General features: G+C 62.6%; 1 protein-coding gene across 6 annotated transcripts in view; it reads right to left on the bottom strand.

The window, feature by feature from the left end:
* The window catches only part of AXIN1 (axin 1), a 57,161-nt gene extending 49,234 nt beyond the window's left edge, over positions 1-7,927 (bottom strand). For 3 of the 6 annotated variants that reach the window (XR_011424427.1, XM_070231287.1, XM_070231289.1), the window contains exon 1: positions 5,003-7,927. Coding sequence is in view for 2 of the 6 variants with exons in the window: in XM_070231287.1 (XP_070087388.1) it covers positions 5,003-5,068 (66 nt within the window). In the remaining 4 variants the exon portion in view is untranslated. Of the gene's footprint in view, positions 1-2,160; positions 2,299-5,002 lie in introns of those variants that run through there. The other 3 variants (XR_011424428.1, XM_070231290.1, XM_070231291.1) reach the window with 1 other exon arrangement.
* Between the last annotated feature and the right edge of the window lie 5,938 nt (positions 7,928-13,865).

Genomic DNA, 13,865 nt, shown 5'->3' with positions numbered 1-13,865 from the left:
TCGATGCCGAATGTTCTCTCTTTACAGATGCTGAACTATCGTGCTATAGACAGCAGCAAATTCATGACCTAGCCCTTGATTACAAAACCATGGCTGTCTTAAAAGGCTACCATTTTAATTCATGTGTGAACAAGTCCCTCTAATCATTTTAGACTATTTTTCATTGCCCAAAAGAAGCATTCCTTACCATTCACATCTATTTTTGGCTGTCAACTGACAGAAGACCTTTCCTGTCCCTGGAAGCACATGGGCACCTCTCCAAGGTATGGACAGCACTGAGATGTGCTCCAGTTCCCGCAGTCTCTGGGTCCCCACAGAGAGGCACACCGAGCAGTTAGTGGACGCACATGTGCAGACCACGCAGAATGCAGTCACACTAACTCAGGCTAGAGTCAAATGCCCACAAGCACTGAATCTGGCCAACAGCCAGTAACCACCATCAATAAAGGGCTTCCATAAAAGGAATCTACAACTCTGATACCGCATTTAAAATCCCATCTAGTCACCAAGGCATCCCTCCTGGGTACCACGGCAGCCAGCTCAATGCTATAGATGTGCATGTATTTATTTATTTTACTTAAATACAACTTTCAGACTTTTGATTTATGTGGAGTATGGAAGTAACAGAGAATGACTCTGACATCTTCCAAACCGTCCACTAATTAAACTCTTGAAGGGTCAGGTCTGCTGTTTTACATGTAATCCATTCCCCCAGCACATAAGTTCTCAATGACTAATATAACCCAAAAAGGTCCACTTAGCTTTTCTGAAACTAGAAATCCAAGAAACATCAACACCTGCCAAAAATCAAACAGAAACATTGTGTTTTGCATGCTCTCCCATCCTTGTCCCTGAATAGTTCTTAAAACTGAAACCCAGATATTGCCGATCATCTTGGGAGGTCAAGTTTAGAGTGTATGTGTTCTCCAAAACAGAGCCTGTGGGTCCAAATACCCCTGAGATTCTTCCTAAAGAACAAAGAACATAAACGCAAGCAAAAAGGAGTAGTCAAGATGCACCATAAGAACTCTATAAATTCCCTTAGAGATGGACTGAGAAAAATCCCCAGAGAACTGACATATCATTCTCTACTGTCCTCAGTGCCCAGCTAAAAGTTTCACTGCCCTGGCTGTGCAGCTCTAGTTCTGCGGGGTCTGAATTCCAAAATACGCGGTGGGGGTAGAATCTAAGGTCCACGCCCGAGAGAGAGTTCTGGGGGCAAGGCGTCAGTCTGAGAGAGCAAAGCCACTCGGACAAGCCACCCACAGCTGGATCCAGCCCAGGGCACCTCTGCCCTCAGAGGGAGTGCCCTCCTTGGGTTTCAGACTCACTCACTCCCACTCTTTGCTGGGGAGGGGGAAGGGACGCTCCACCGCACTGCCTCTCTCCAGGATCCCTGCCACAATGTCTGGCCCCAGCAGCCACTCTGCACCCCACCCACATCCCAAAACATGCCCCAAGCAGGAGGAGCACAGCACACCTGGCACCATCCAATCAAACACACCAGCTTCCAACTCCAGGCTCCTCCAGGATCACCCCCCACCCCTGCTCAGAAACCTGGGTCTTCCTTACACCCTTCCACTCCCCTAGACCAAGAGTCTGCACTTTCTGAACCAAGCCCCGCAGTCTTCCCCGTTCACACAGGCCAGTGTCAAGAGTCCTTGCACTCTCCATCCCCCGCTAGCATGCCCCCTCTGACACACCTGCCCCCACCGCCTTGGACCCCACACGCACAGCCTGGGCACTCCGGCATGCCTGCTCTTGCACCCTCCCCTCGCACACTCCCGGGCCGCACAGGCTCCCCTCGCCTCCCCCGCACAGCCTTGGAGCCTGCAAACCCTCCCCTCGACCGCCCTGGCCCGCACACCCTCCCCTCACCCTCCCGGCCCCGCACAGCCTCCCCGCACACCCTCGGAGCCTGCACAGACTCCCCTCACCCTCCCGGCCCGCACAGCCTCCCCGCACAGCCTCGGAGCCCGCACACCCTCCCCACGCCCGGCCCGGTCCGCACAGCCTCCCCGCACACCCGCGGAGCCCGCACCCCCTCCCGGCCCGCACCCCCCGAGCCCCTCTTCCGGGTCCCGCCCGCCCGGCCTACGCGGCCTACAATGGGGCCGCACAGGCCCGCGCCCTCGGGAACGCGCGCCAGCCCGCACTCACCCGCGCGCGGCGGCGGGGCCCCGGGCCCGGCTCCCGGAGCGGCGCGGCACGGCGCGGCCCATGCGCTCAGCGGCGGCGCGGCGGGCGGGACGGGGCGGGGGCGCGGCCCGGGGCGGCCCCCATCGCGGCGGCGGCGCGGCGGCCCGGAGGCGGGCGCGGGGCAGGCCGCGGGGCGCCGCCGAGGCCGGCCGCCGCTCTCCCTGGCCTGGTCCCGGGGACGCGGTCCGGCCCGACTCCGGCCGGTCCTGCGGCGGCGGCAGCAGCCGCGATCGCTTCCCCGAGCGGGGAGCCGGACCCGACGCACAAGCCCAGGCCGGAGCGCCCCCGCCGGCGCCGCCCGGAAGTGCGGGGGCGGGGCCGGGCGCGGGGCGGGGCCGCAAGCGTGGGGCGGGGCCGGAACGTGGGGCGCGCCAAGGGCGTGGGGCGTGGCGGAGAGCGGGGGCGGGGCCGCAAGCGTGGGGGCGGGGCCGGGACGTGGGGCGGAACTGAGACTGTGGGGCGGGGCCGGGAGCGCGGGGCGGGGCCGGGACGTGGGGCGGCGCCGAGAACGCGAGACCGAACCAGACTGCGGAAACAAGGCGGGGAACGTGTGGGCGGAGCCTCTGCCGCGGAGGCGGGGCCAAGCGTGTGGACGGGGCCGAGAGCGGGAGCGGAGCCGGAGCGCCGGGGAGGGCGGAGCCTGAGGGGGGCGGGGCCAGGGCGCGGAGGCGGGGCCAGAGCGTCCCGGCGGGCCTGCGGCGCGAGGCGGGCGGAGCGAGCGGGCGAGACGAGATGCACTGACGTGGGGCGGGGCCGTGGTCGCGCCGCGCGGCGAGGATGCCGTCGAAGGGACCCTGGACGGGCGGCGGGACGCTACGCTCGTCCACCTGGGCTATGGCGTCCCGGAACGCGGCGTGGGGAGACGTCCCCGCGAGGTTCCCTGAAGGACCCCGGCCACCGAGAGGACCGGCCTGGCACCCAACTAGCCCGGTGCCCCTCATGTGGGCACACGCTAGGAGGCAGCCCATTTCTGCCGCCCACACCGGTGTCCACCTCCCAAGGTCGGCCCGCGCCCAGCCGGCCTCCCACCCGCTCGGGGCGAGCAGCTGGTGCCCGGGCGGACGTGGTGGCCAGACGGACTGGAGACCTCGGGGCTCCCTGCCCGCCACCCTGGACAGGAGGACCTTTGCAGGAGGACGGCCACCAACTGCCCGCGGACTGAAGGAAGCAAGTGTCCAGGAGTTGGGTGGTTGGAGGGCAGAGCCAGGCTGACCGGTACCTGAGCCCCTGGTGACCACCAGCCCCAGTCTCCACCTTCTCCATGCCGGCTGCCCCCTAGCTGGCCAGGACCCTGAGAAGATGGGCCAGGGCTCTGCACTCCCTGAGTCCCCAGGCAGTCTGGACTCAGAGAGGGCCAAGGCACACAGTGGGCAGGAGACATCCCATAAATGCTGGCTGTCACTTAGGCAGTAACCCCACTGCCAAAGAGCTGTGGCTGAGACTGGCTGAGGCCTCACCCCAGCTGGGCCCATCTGCCTCGATTTCTCCCAGGCACCATCCAGGTTCTGGACAGGGCTCCCCTTCCCACCACAGGCTGTGGGTCCCACTCGCCCAGGCCAGCCTGAGAGCAAGGGCTTCTGGATGTGCTGATCCCTGCACCCACTGCCCTCCCCATCCCCTGCACTCCCCACACCCCCCACTGTCACCATAGCAGCCCTTGTCCTATGCACAAGCCCAGGTGGCCGACTCCATGTTTCCCACCCACCACCAACTCCTCCCCAAGGGATGGATGTGAGCACCAGGAATTGATTATTGCCCCTAAGGAATCACTTCTGCCACCACCCAGGACCCTGTCCTCTGCAGAGCCATGCCAGGCCTGGCACCTCAAGAAATGCTACCAGCAGCCTCCAGGGAAGGGCTATACCCCCATTCTATAGACGAGGAGGGTACAGCTCAGGCCACAGAGAGACCTAACCTCCTAGCCCAGGGCTCCCCAGCGCCTCGTCCATCCCACACCTTCCCCAACAGCCCCCATCTGATCTGCTCTCTGGTTCCCATAGCCCGTCAGGGCCCCTCCCTGACATCTCCTCCACACCACCCTCCCTGGGTGTATCTGGTCACTTGCCCACCTTCATCCTTCCACTACCCTGCCCCCCCGAATCCCCCAGGTCACCTCTAATGCCACCGCATCTTCTCCTGGACACTGCTCACCCTCCCTGCCCACTCTCATCCTTCACAGCTCCCAAGCAAGGACAGAAGTCCTGGCTCAGTGTTCCTTGAGCCACCAGCCAACCTCCCACCCAGCTGCCCATTGGTGGTGCTTGCCTGGGGGGAGTGGGTACAGAGGCATCCCAGCCCCCAGCCACTGGCATCCTGCCTCTCCGAGGACTCGACATACCATCCACTGCCCAGGGTTTTGTAGGAAAGAGGAGCAGTGAGGAATGAGGACCAGGGAAGCATCCCCAGCCTGCCAAGGGCCCAGGCCCCCTCCTAGGGTCATCATCATGCCTCGGGGCCGGCTTGGCAGGGGCGGAGGCCATGGGTTAGGACAGCACATCACAGGAGCTGCACTGCTGAACCCACACTGACCCCACTGGGGTCCTGGCAGCAGTGTCACTCTCGCCCGCATCCGGCTAGAATGGCCCCAGGCCTTGCAGTGCTGGGCATGGGGGACGCCCTCGCAGCTCCTCCCCCAACTTGTTAAGCCTCAGAGCCTCAGAGGAGGCAGAGTGGTGGCCCTCATGGCACAGTGTGGTCTCTGTGGAGTGTGGAGTCCTGGGTGGGCTGGACAGACAGCAGGACCTCCTGGACATTGGCTCTCAAGCTGCCTCCCCACTCCCAGACACGGGCCCCCAATGCTTGCCTTGGTTCTGCAGAGCTGCTGCTGCGTCCCAGGGTTGCGTCCATGTCCATCCTCCTCCTGGCCCATGGCGGCAGGTGCCCCCAGGCCCTGGGGCCAGAACAGGGCCCTTGGGCTTCCAGCTCTTCAGGGCCCCCGCCCTGCAGGGACAGGAAGGGAATCAGAAAGCCTGGAGGCACTGCGGCAGCCCTGCCCCGGTGGGTACGGCCGTGGGCATGGAGGCGACACTGTCCGAGCAGGGGGAGGGGTGGGCTGGATGAGGGAGCTCAGGGAAGCCTCTGAAGAGAGGGAGGCGGGAAGGGCAGCACTGCAGGCCTGTGATGAAGCAGGGGTGACCTGGTGGGGACTGCGTCAGCCTCCCAGAGCTGAGACCAGAGGCAGAGCCGAGGGAGTCCAAACAGGCGAGTTCCGAGATGGAGCAGCCTCCTTTCTTTTAAGGTCCTTTAAAATGCAACTCCCCTTCGCTGGAGCCAGAGTTGGCCACTGAGGCTTCAATCTGATTAACTGTTGATGACATATGTGCAGGCTTTCCAGGAACTAAGCGAAAAACTTAAGAGCAGAAATGAAATTATTTTCTTCAACTTAGACAAAAAAAGGAATACTTTAAAATAAAGTCAGCTTTGAAGCCTCACACGCGTTCATCCTCCTGGCTGAGGAGACCAGCTCTGAAAAGCGATGCGTAGAAATCGCCGAGGATGCAGTGAGGAGGCATGCTGGGCCCGATGCGCGACGGTGAACACCAGCCCCAGAGGGGCAGCTGCAGAGATGCGACACTGGCAGATCCCCATCGTCTCCCTGGGAGGGGAGGACAGGGCTTCTGGAGGTGGGGTGGGCAGGCAGGTGAGGCCTGGCTCGTCCAATTCCAACCACAGGAGTGGACTTCCCTTCCGAGGTGCAGCCCCAGCCACACTGGCCATCAGCCCAGCCCCCTGGGCTCCGTCTGGTCCCTCAGTGTCCTTTTTCCATCCGTTCTGAGCTCGGGGGAGGGCCGTGTGTTGTTTCTGCCCCCATCGCAGGCCCAAAAGAGGATGCGGTGACACCACACCGAGGTGGAGAGATGTATCACCAAGAAGATTAGGAGACGGTGCATGCACGGTGCCCACTTTCGTGAACACAGGAAATGTGGGCACAGAGTCAAGAAGACTAAAGAACTGTCCTGGAGCATTGACAGCAGTTGTTGCTGGAAAGTAGGGTCAGGCTCCCTTCTCTCCTTTGTGCCTTCAGGGGGAAGTGCTGCAACAATGTTGCCTTTCCAATCACAGGGAAACCCCAAAGCTCTGCAGCAGGCACAGTCTCTACCTCCACGTCAGTATAAATTAATCTGCTGGAGCGAGTGGGGGGGGGGGGCGGGGGGTGAGGCCTGGGGTCGACAGAACTGACTAGTTGGGCAGTGTGGGGCAGGGTGGCGGGCCCTGTCCTGAAACTGTTGCAGTCGCCCCAAGTCGGGCCCAGGACCAGCAAGACGGTGCCGCCTTGAGCTTCCTGGGCCAGCCCGGCTCCCCGTGGGCACCCTGGGCTGGGGCTCCCTGGGTCCTGACTCTGCCTCAGGCAGGTCCCCCTGCCTCTTTCCTCCTGTGTTCGGCTCCTCTTGCCTTTCACACCTGGGGCAGGTGTGTCGTCCAGGCTGGCATCTTGCATCCCTCTTGCTATCTGGAGTTCTCTGGCCAGCCCTTCGGCTGAAGCTGCCTCAAGCAGATGCCCTAGGCGTGACAGGGTTCTCATGGCCAATCTGGGAAGGTAGGGGGATGAGACCAGGGCTTTGCCTCAAACACGCCAGCTCCAGTGTCAGCCCAGTGCCCACCGCTCAGTGCATGACACCTGGCGTGACTGTCAGCTTCTATCCTGCAGCTGTATGTCGTCCTGGTCTGAATCCCTGCTCCTAAGAGTCATTGTCAGCTGCTTTCAGGGCTTGCCACACCTTCCATGCTCTCCCCTTTCACAGGGGAGGAGGTCCCCCCACCACGGGTACTTGGCATCCTCTCACAAAAGGCCAGTGTGGTCACTGTGTATTGTGCTGGTTCCCACTCACTCTCAGTGCAGGGTCCCAGCCCAGCCGGCCAGTGCCATGCTCATCCTGTGTCCCCTGCATGGACAACTCACCCAGCAGACCTGATACAGCCCCCACAGCCCCAATGGCTCCCGTGAGTCGAGGGTCCCACCCCGGGCAGACAGGACAACAGCGGCATGGCGGCAGATGTGGCCCCCAGGGCAGTACACTCCATCCCAGGGTGCCCTCCACAGCCCAACTCGGGTCTCACCTCATGTCCTGATGGGGGTCCTGTCACCCAGGCTGAGGGGCACAGCAGGGACACCTTCCCACACTGCCTTTCTGGAGGATTCTGACCCCAGGGATTTGTGCAGGGTTCCAGGAGATGGTTGAGTAGGGTCAGGGCGAAAGGGGTGGCATTGAGGGTTTGAGGTCCCAGATGGCCCCCACCGGCGGGCCTAGGAAGGAGGAGGGGAGAGCAGCCCACCCACCCCCAACCAGGCTCCTCGCCAACTTGGGAGCCTCAGGGACCTGGGGGTGTGGCCAGCGCTGCCCAGCCTTCGCCTCCGTGGAGACTTGAGCGTCTACTGTGTCTCTGGCCAGCTGGTGGCCCTGGGTACACCAGAGTACCCTCCCCAGCAGAGTGAGGGTGCTGACCCGACCCTGCTGGGCTCAGAGGCCCGTGAGTGACCCTCCGAGAATGGCCTAGGGTGCAGGCTGGAGCCTATGCTGGCTGTGGCCCTGTCAAGTGTCTCAGACCCCTCATGAGCAGAGGGAAGGGCCTGCTGGCCTCCCCGGACCCCAGGAACAGTAGTGTCTGAGAGGAGGGGTCGTGTGCCTGACGGGGGGGCTCTGGCCTCTGGAAGCAGCAGCGGAAGCCCACCCTCCGGGTAGGCTCAGACCACCTCCCCCCTGGACTCAGGCATGCCTGCCCTCCTGCTGCACTGACCCTCACGCCAGGCGGACTTTTGCTTTGTCCTTGCTGTTCCCTCACCAGGAATGCCCTTCCCCGTCTGACCACTCCATCCCCGAAGGCCTCTCCTGGGGCTGGGAGCTCATGTTTCTCCTACCACCGGACCGGACGCACCTCGTTCAGCCCCCGCAGGCCTGCACGGTCACGGGGACCAGGGGCTACCCCCTCACTGCAGCTCGGGGGGGCTTCATAACGGGAGGCGGGCCAGCTGCCCCGCCCACAGCCCACGCCCTCCAGCTCTGCCCCACCCGCCCTCCACTCTGCCGCCCCACGATGTCTCTCTTGGCTGCCTAGGAGCCCTGCGGCCACCGGGGCCAAGGTCTGAGTGTGTGATTATGTATGCCGGGGTCCCTGGGCCCTTTGTTGCTGCAGGGTCTGCGTGGCACACAAAAGTGCACTGGATTAGCCACAGTGGATTAAAAGATTTGCTTCTCAGAGTTTACCTAATAACCTAACAATCCCGCTGACGGAGGCTTTGAACCTCCAGGACACGCTCGCCAGGCCATCTGGGAGCTCTCGGCCTCTGCGGGCAGGACAGCAGAAGGGGTGGTTACAGGCAGCCACCGGCTGTCCTCACGCCGGCTCTGCCCGCAGCCGGGCCTGCCCCCTCAGCTCCTGCCAGGCCCATCTGGGCCAAACTTGGCACGGGACCGACTCCAGGAGAAGGTGGAGGCCCAGGTGGGCAGACGAGGTCCAGCCAGGACCACCTTCTAGAGGGCCCACTGCCTGAGGCCAGGTGTGGGTGGTGGGGCCCGGGCCTCACCGGCACCCAGACCGGCCCCCTCGGCGCATCCACACATTGCACACAGCAGCAAGGACACAAGCAACATGGAGGGTGGTGGTGGCCGTGGTGGGCAGGTGACATGGCAGGCTCCACCACGCTGCGGCGCACAGCCCCACTGCCGTCGCCCCACAGTGCGCGTTCCTGCACACACGCGTGCACTCGCACACGCGCACGCGCGCGCGCGCACACACACACACACACAAACGTGTCACTCTTTGATCTCCAAAGGACCCTCCATTTGCAAGCTCGTAATCGCAGCTGCTTTTCCAGGCCTGTCCTCTGAAGTCCCGAGTAATGGGATTTGGCGCTTCTGATCCATCTTGGGCTGGCTGCTCCCGTCATAGGTGGACATTTTTTCCCTTTTTTTCGCTTCTTTTTTCTCTTCTCGAAAAAATGCTCCTTAAACCGCACTGAGTTGACGTGACCTGTCGCCTAGCCCTGGGAGCGGTGGCCGGGAGAAGGGCCGGTGGCCGTCCTGCCGAGGGCCCAGCCAGTTGGGGGTCTTTGATGCCGCCTCCATGTGAAATCTGACGTGAGCTGTGAGCGCCAGCTTCGGGACGCGGCGCGGTGGGGTTCGTTCTGCCTCGTGCTGCTTCCTTTGTCTCTCCCATGACCCTTCCCTGGGACATTTGGGGAGAGGGTCCCAGGGTGGGGGTCCGGGTGTGGGTGTGTGCGTGTGCGTGTGCGTGCAAGGGAGGGCGCGCAGGGCGGGGTGGGCTGAGGGCAGCGCCTCGGCCACGAGAACAATGGGCAGCAGAGGGCATGTCCACCTGTCCACCTGTCCGTCCGTCTGTCCATCCACCCCCTCGGCTTACCTCACCTGCCTGGCTCCGTGTGCCTGCTCGCGCCCCGCCATCCCTCGGTCCGCCATGATGGGCTTGGCCGTCCGTCTGAGCACTTTCAGCCACTCCAGGAAGCGGGTCCCTGCTCTTGGCCACTGTGTGGCTGGGAGGAAGAAGCGTGACTCCAGGCTGCAGCTCGGGCTCCCACCGCCGATTGGCTGAGGCAGGGACCAGATGACGGCCTCGGAACCCTATGGTAGCCATGGCAACCAGCCCCTTTAGACACCGCCACCCCCGAGCCACTCCTGACTGCCGAGGGAGCAGGCGGCGCTGCCAGTGGGCCCATGCCGGGATCCCCTCAGAGGGTTGGGTCAGGTGTGGCCAGACAGTGACCACTCCTGCATCCACTGTTGAGTGTTTTCATGTGTGTGTTTCACGCATGTCCAATGTGAGAAGTCCCTGTCCCTGGGACGTGTCCCAGGCCACTCCATGCCCTGCCTGACCCTCTGGTAGAGGCAGGAACAGTGTCCTTGTAGCCTCTGCTAAGAGAAGGACTTCAGGTCAGGCTTGCCCTAGGGGCTGGAGGCCAGGCTCAGTCTAGTGACAAAATAATGGACGAGGGCAAGGGGAGGAAGAGCAGGGCACTCCCCAGCCGCAGGGGGCAGAGCCAAGCTCTCCATCCACTTCAGACCACAAGAGTCTCAATCCACTTTAGACCCCTGCCTGCCAAGCCCTCCTCCACACCCTCATTAGCCTGTTGAACTCATGGACTCGCTCACACAGTGCCCTCCCAAGACTCTTCAAAGGCCCCAGCATGGCTCCACTGCCCCAGACCTTGCGTCCCCACCTGGCAGGACTCTGGGACTTCACCACGCTAAGCGCTCTCCAACCCTGTGCAAACTGCCACACACCTGTGACTTGCACCTGCTCTTCTCTTGGCCTGCGCCCCCAGACTGTCAGCACCGGCCCCTCAGTGAGGCCTTCCCAGATGTCTCAAGACCAGGGCTTCTGAGCAAGGCCACAACGCAGCCTCACTTCAAGAACTGACCATCCAGGGTGTTGCAGGGCAGTGAGTGCCCCAGGCCACCCTTCCTCCATTTCTGTGAAGGCTCCTGGCCTGTCCAAATGCTTCTGGGATCAGCAACACCTGGTCAAGGCCCCCGTGAGCTGGGGGAGGCCACGTCCCACTTCCTGGCCCAGGCCCAGCCCACCTGCTAAAGAGATCAAATGCGGAGCAGCGGGGCTGCCAGAAGGCAAGCCTCGAGCCTCGAGCCCCAGGGAGGAGGCCAAGGCTGAGGCAGGCCCCTGGGGGCCCAGAGACTGCTGGCGAGGCTACTGCTGAGGCCAGAGGGACCCAGGAGCCAGAGGGAGCCTGGAACACAGGTCCACAGGGGTTGCACATCCAACGGGACGGGCTCAGGGCCCCCAGCCAGCCCCCTGGACTTGGTCTTACACTGCCCAGCCCAACCCCCAGCCAACTCATCACAGGACCGAGCCCCAGTTGGTCTCGCCCAGGGGCAAGGTGTGTGTGGAGACAGAAGCCAGAACCAGCTGCGGGTAGTGGAGAAGGGTCCAGGGGCTGGAGCCCCATTCTGGGGCTTGTTGGCTCAGAAAGGGCTCCAGTGAGCTGTAGCAGAGGGTGCCAGATGGGCGGGGCTGGGAGGGGTGGGAGGGAGCCCACAGCCAGCAGAAGGTTTAAGGGTGCGCAGTGGATGGTGAAGGTGGAGGTGGAGTCCAAGCGCAGGCCCGGGGAAGGGCAAACAGCACGGGTGGGTGGGCTTCACAGCACCCAAGACCCTGACGGGGCCCAGGACCGGCCTGCTCTCTCCACACCTGCCGCCCTGAAGCCAATGCACAGGTGAGCGAGACTCAGGCAAGACCCTCAGGAGGAGGGGGCAGGCACAGAGCCCCGGCCCGGGCCCACCCTTCCTGGCCTTGGTCACCCATCTCTAGACAGAGTCCATCCTCTCGCCCTTCCTGGGACTCAAGGACATCTGAATGACAGAGCGGACACAACAGGGCCTCAGGACACCATGTGTTGATGGCCGCTTTCTTGTCAAGGACCCCTCTCCAGTCCACAGCCACAGCGATGGTCCACCCTCGCGTCCATGGCCCAGCCATGGCCGACACTGAAGCTGACTGGTTGAGCTCTGTTGTCATGAAAACACGTGGGACACACGGTGGAGGAAGGGGGCTTGCCCCTGGACAGCTGGGGAGGGTTGGACTGAGCTGGTGCGGGGACAGGGGCATGCCCGCTTGCCCGCCATGGGCCAGGGCAGAGCAGCTCTGGCTTCTGCAGGTTTGACCTCGGTCAATGCAAATCCTCCCAGACCAATCCAGGGGCCGAGGGGCTGCAAGGCCTCAGCGAGGGCAGAACTGGGGGTTCCCGGCAAGACAGACAGGGCAACCAAGGACTGGTGGAGCTGTGGTTGACGGGGGAGAGACATGGAAGGCAGCTCAGCGCCTGGAGGGGGACACTCACCAGATGGGCCCCCACAACTCAGCTCCTGGTTCTGTGCGCCATGTGGGCAAGTGCAGCCGTGTCCCCCTCCCTGCCCCGACTCTGGGCAGTGGAACAGCACAGCAGACCGGCCTGCCAGGGCCTGTCCCAGACAGGGGTTATTGCTTTACATGGGGCGGGGGGCAAGTGTCCCTCACTGAGGGCTTCTTAACCTTTCCTGAGTCAAAGATATTCGTGAGAACTTGATGAAATTGATGCTGCCTCCAACCAGAAAAAGGCTCACATTTTGGAGATTCAGGGTCAAGGCCACACTCAGACCCCAACCTCAGCCAGCCTCAGGTTTTGGGGAGGTGAGTGACAGGCTGAGGCCACGCCAAGCTCCCCCTACCAGCCAGCAGCACTGGGCCATCCTGGTGGTAACCCAGGGGCCCTTGGGGGAGCAGAGCGGCAGCCTGAGTCAGGGCAGGGCAAGACCGACACTCGCTCATCCCACCAGTGCTGATGGGCAGACTGAGGCGTGGGTCTACCCCCTCCCCACCATGGCCCACAGGAGGCCCAGTCCCCTCCCTGCTCCAGCTACTCACCCTGTGCCAGCCCCAGGTCCCTGGGAGCCCGAGGGTTCTGACACAGGAGCCCCTCAACCAGTGATCTCAGTTGGGGCCGGGAGAGCAGGTGAGCAAGGGTAACTGAGGCCCAAGGTCCATGAACGGGGCATGTCCTGGGTACACATCTCAGGGTCCCAAGTGACAGGCTGAGGGGCTGCGGAGGCATGAGTGTGACTCAGTTCAGGGCTAACATGAAAAGCATGATGTGGACGTGAACATAGGGAGGGCTGGTCCCTCCAGAGCATCACGGATCTGGCTGGAGCCAGAGGCTGTCGTTCGGACAAGTGGCTAGGACTTGCCAGCCCACCAGAGCAGAGCTGGGTGTTGTCAGCTTTTGGTAAAATTTTTTAAGAATTAAAAACTGTTCACCAGGCAGGGATTACATGAGAAAACACTCGTGTGCAGGAAGCTTCAGCACACGCGGGGTCACAGGCACCCCTGGAGGAGCTGGGGACAGAGACCCCTGGGCACTACCCCCAGGCAAGGCAGGCCACACCCCTCAATGACCTCCTTAGGAGCCCCGGGACCTCCGGCCCCAGCCGTGCCCACTGCCTGGCTGCAGCTCCCTCTGGCCTCTGCCTCCCTGAGCACCGTCCAGACATCGTCACTCCCATAGCGCCCCTGATAGGAGCCCAGTACCCCTCAGTCAACTGCCAGGACCAGAGCAGGCAGACCCCTCCCTGTCCTCCCAGAGACCCAGTTGGGTCTCAGTGCTCAAGACTTCCACGTAAGAGCCAGGGAAGTGGCAAAAGCACCCCTAGATCTCAGAGCAGAAAAGGCCTCAGGGTGCCTTGCCCAGTATCCTACCAGGACCCACATGCCCACCAGGGCACCCAGGTTGGACGCCTGCAGGTCCGCGTGGCATGACAGTGACAGGGTGGTGCTGATAGAGGCTCCTGACTCAAGGCCTTCCCCGCAAGATGCTGCCACGGCTGCCCAGAGCTACTGGGGGTGCTCCCACCCTGAAGGGCACACGAGCACGGACACCTCCCGGTCACTCCCAGAGCCAGGCCACAGCCTCCCTGCCTCTGCCCTGCAGAATGTTGCAGAACATGCAAGGATGTGCAATGGGAGGGGGGCTCTATCGCAGGATGCCTTCAACTACACTGGACTCTCTCCCAGAGGAAAGAAAATCACCAAAACAAACCTTGGTCAGCATTCAGCTGGGGACCGCCACCCATCTCAGCTGCGGCCACAGTGTCTGGGGCAGAGGGTGACGCAGTCAAGGACTACGTGGGAGAGCTCAGTCCTCCAAGCAACGCAGCACACACACG

The sequence above is a fragment of the Equus caballus genome, chromosome 13 (assembly GCF_041296265.1).
Source record: "Equus caballus isolate H_3958 breed thoroughbred chromosome 13, TB-T2T, whole genome shotgun sequence".
NCBI lineage: Eukaryota > Metazoa > Chordata > Mammalia > Perissodactyla > Equidae > Equus > Equus caballus.
The sequence above is the reverse complement of the archived record's forward strand: the minus strand, read 5'-3'. Positions and strand labels throughout refer to the sequence as shown.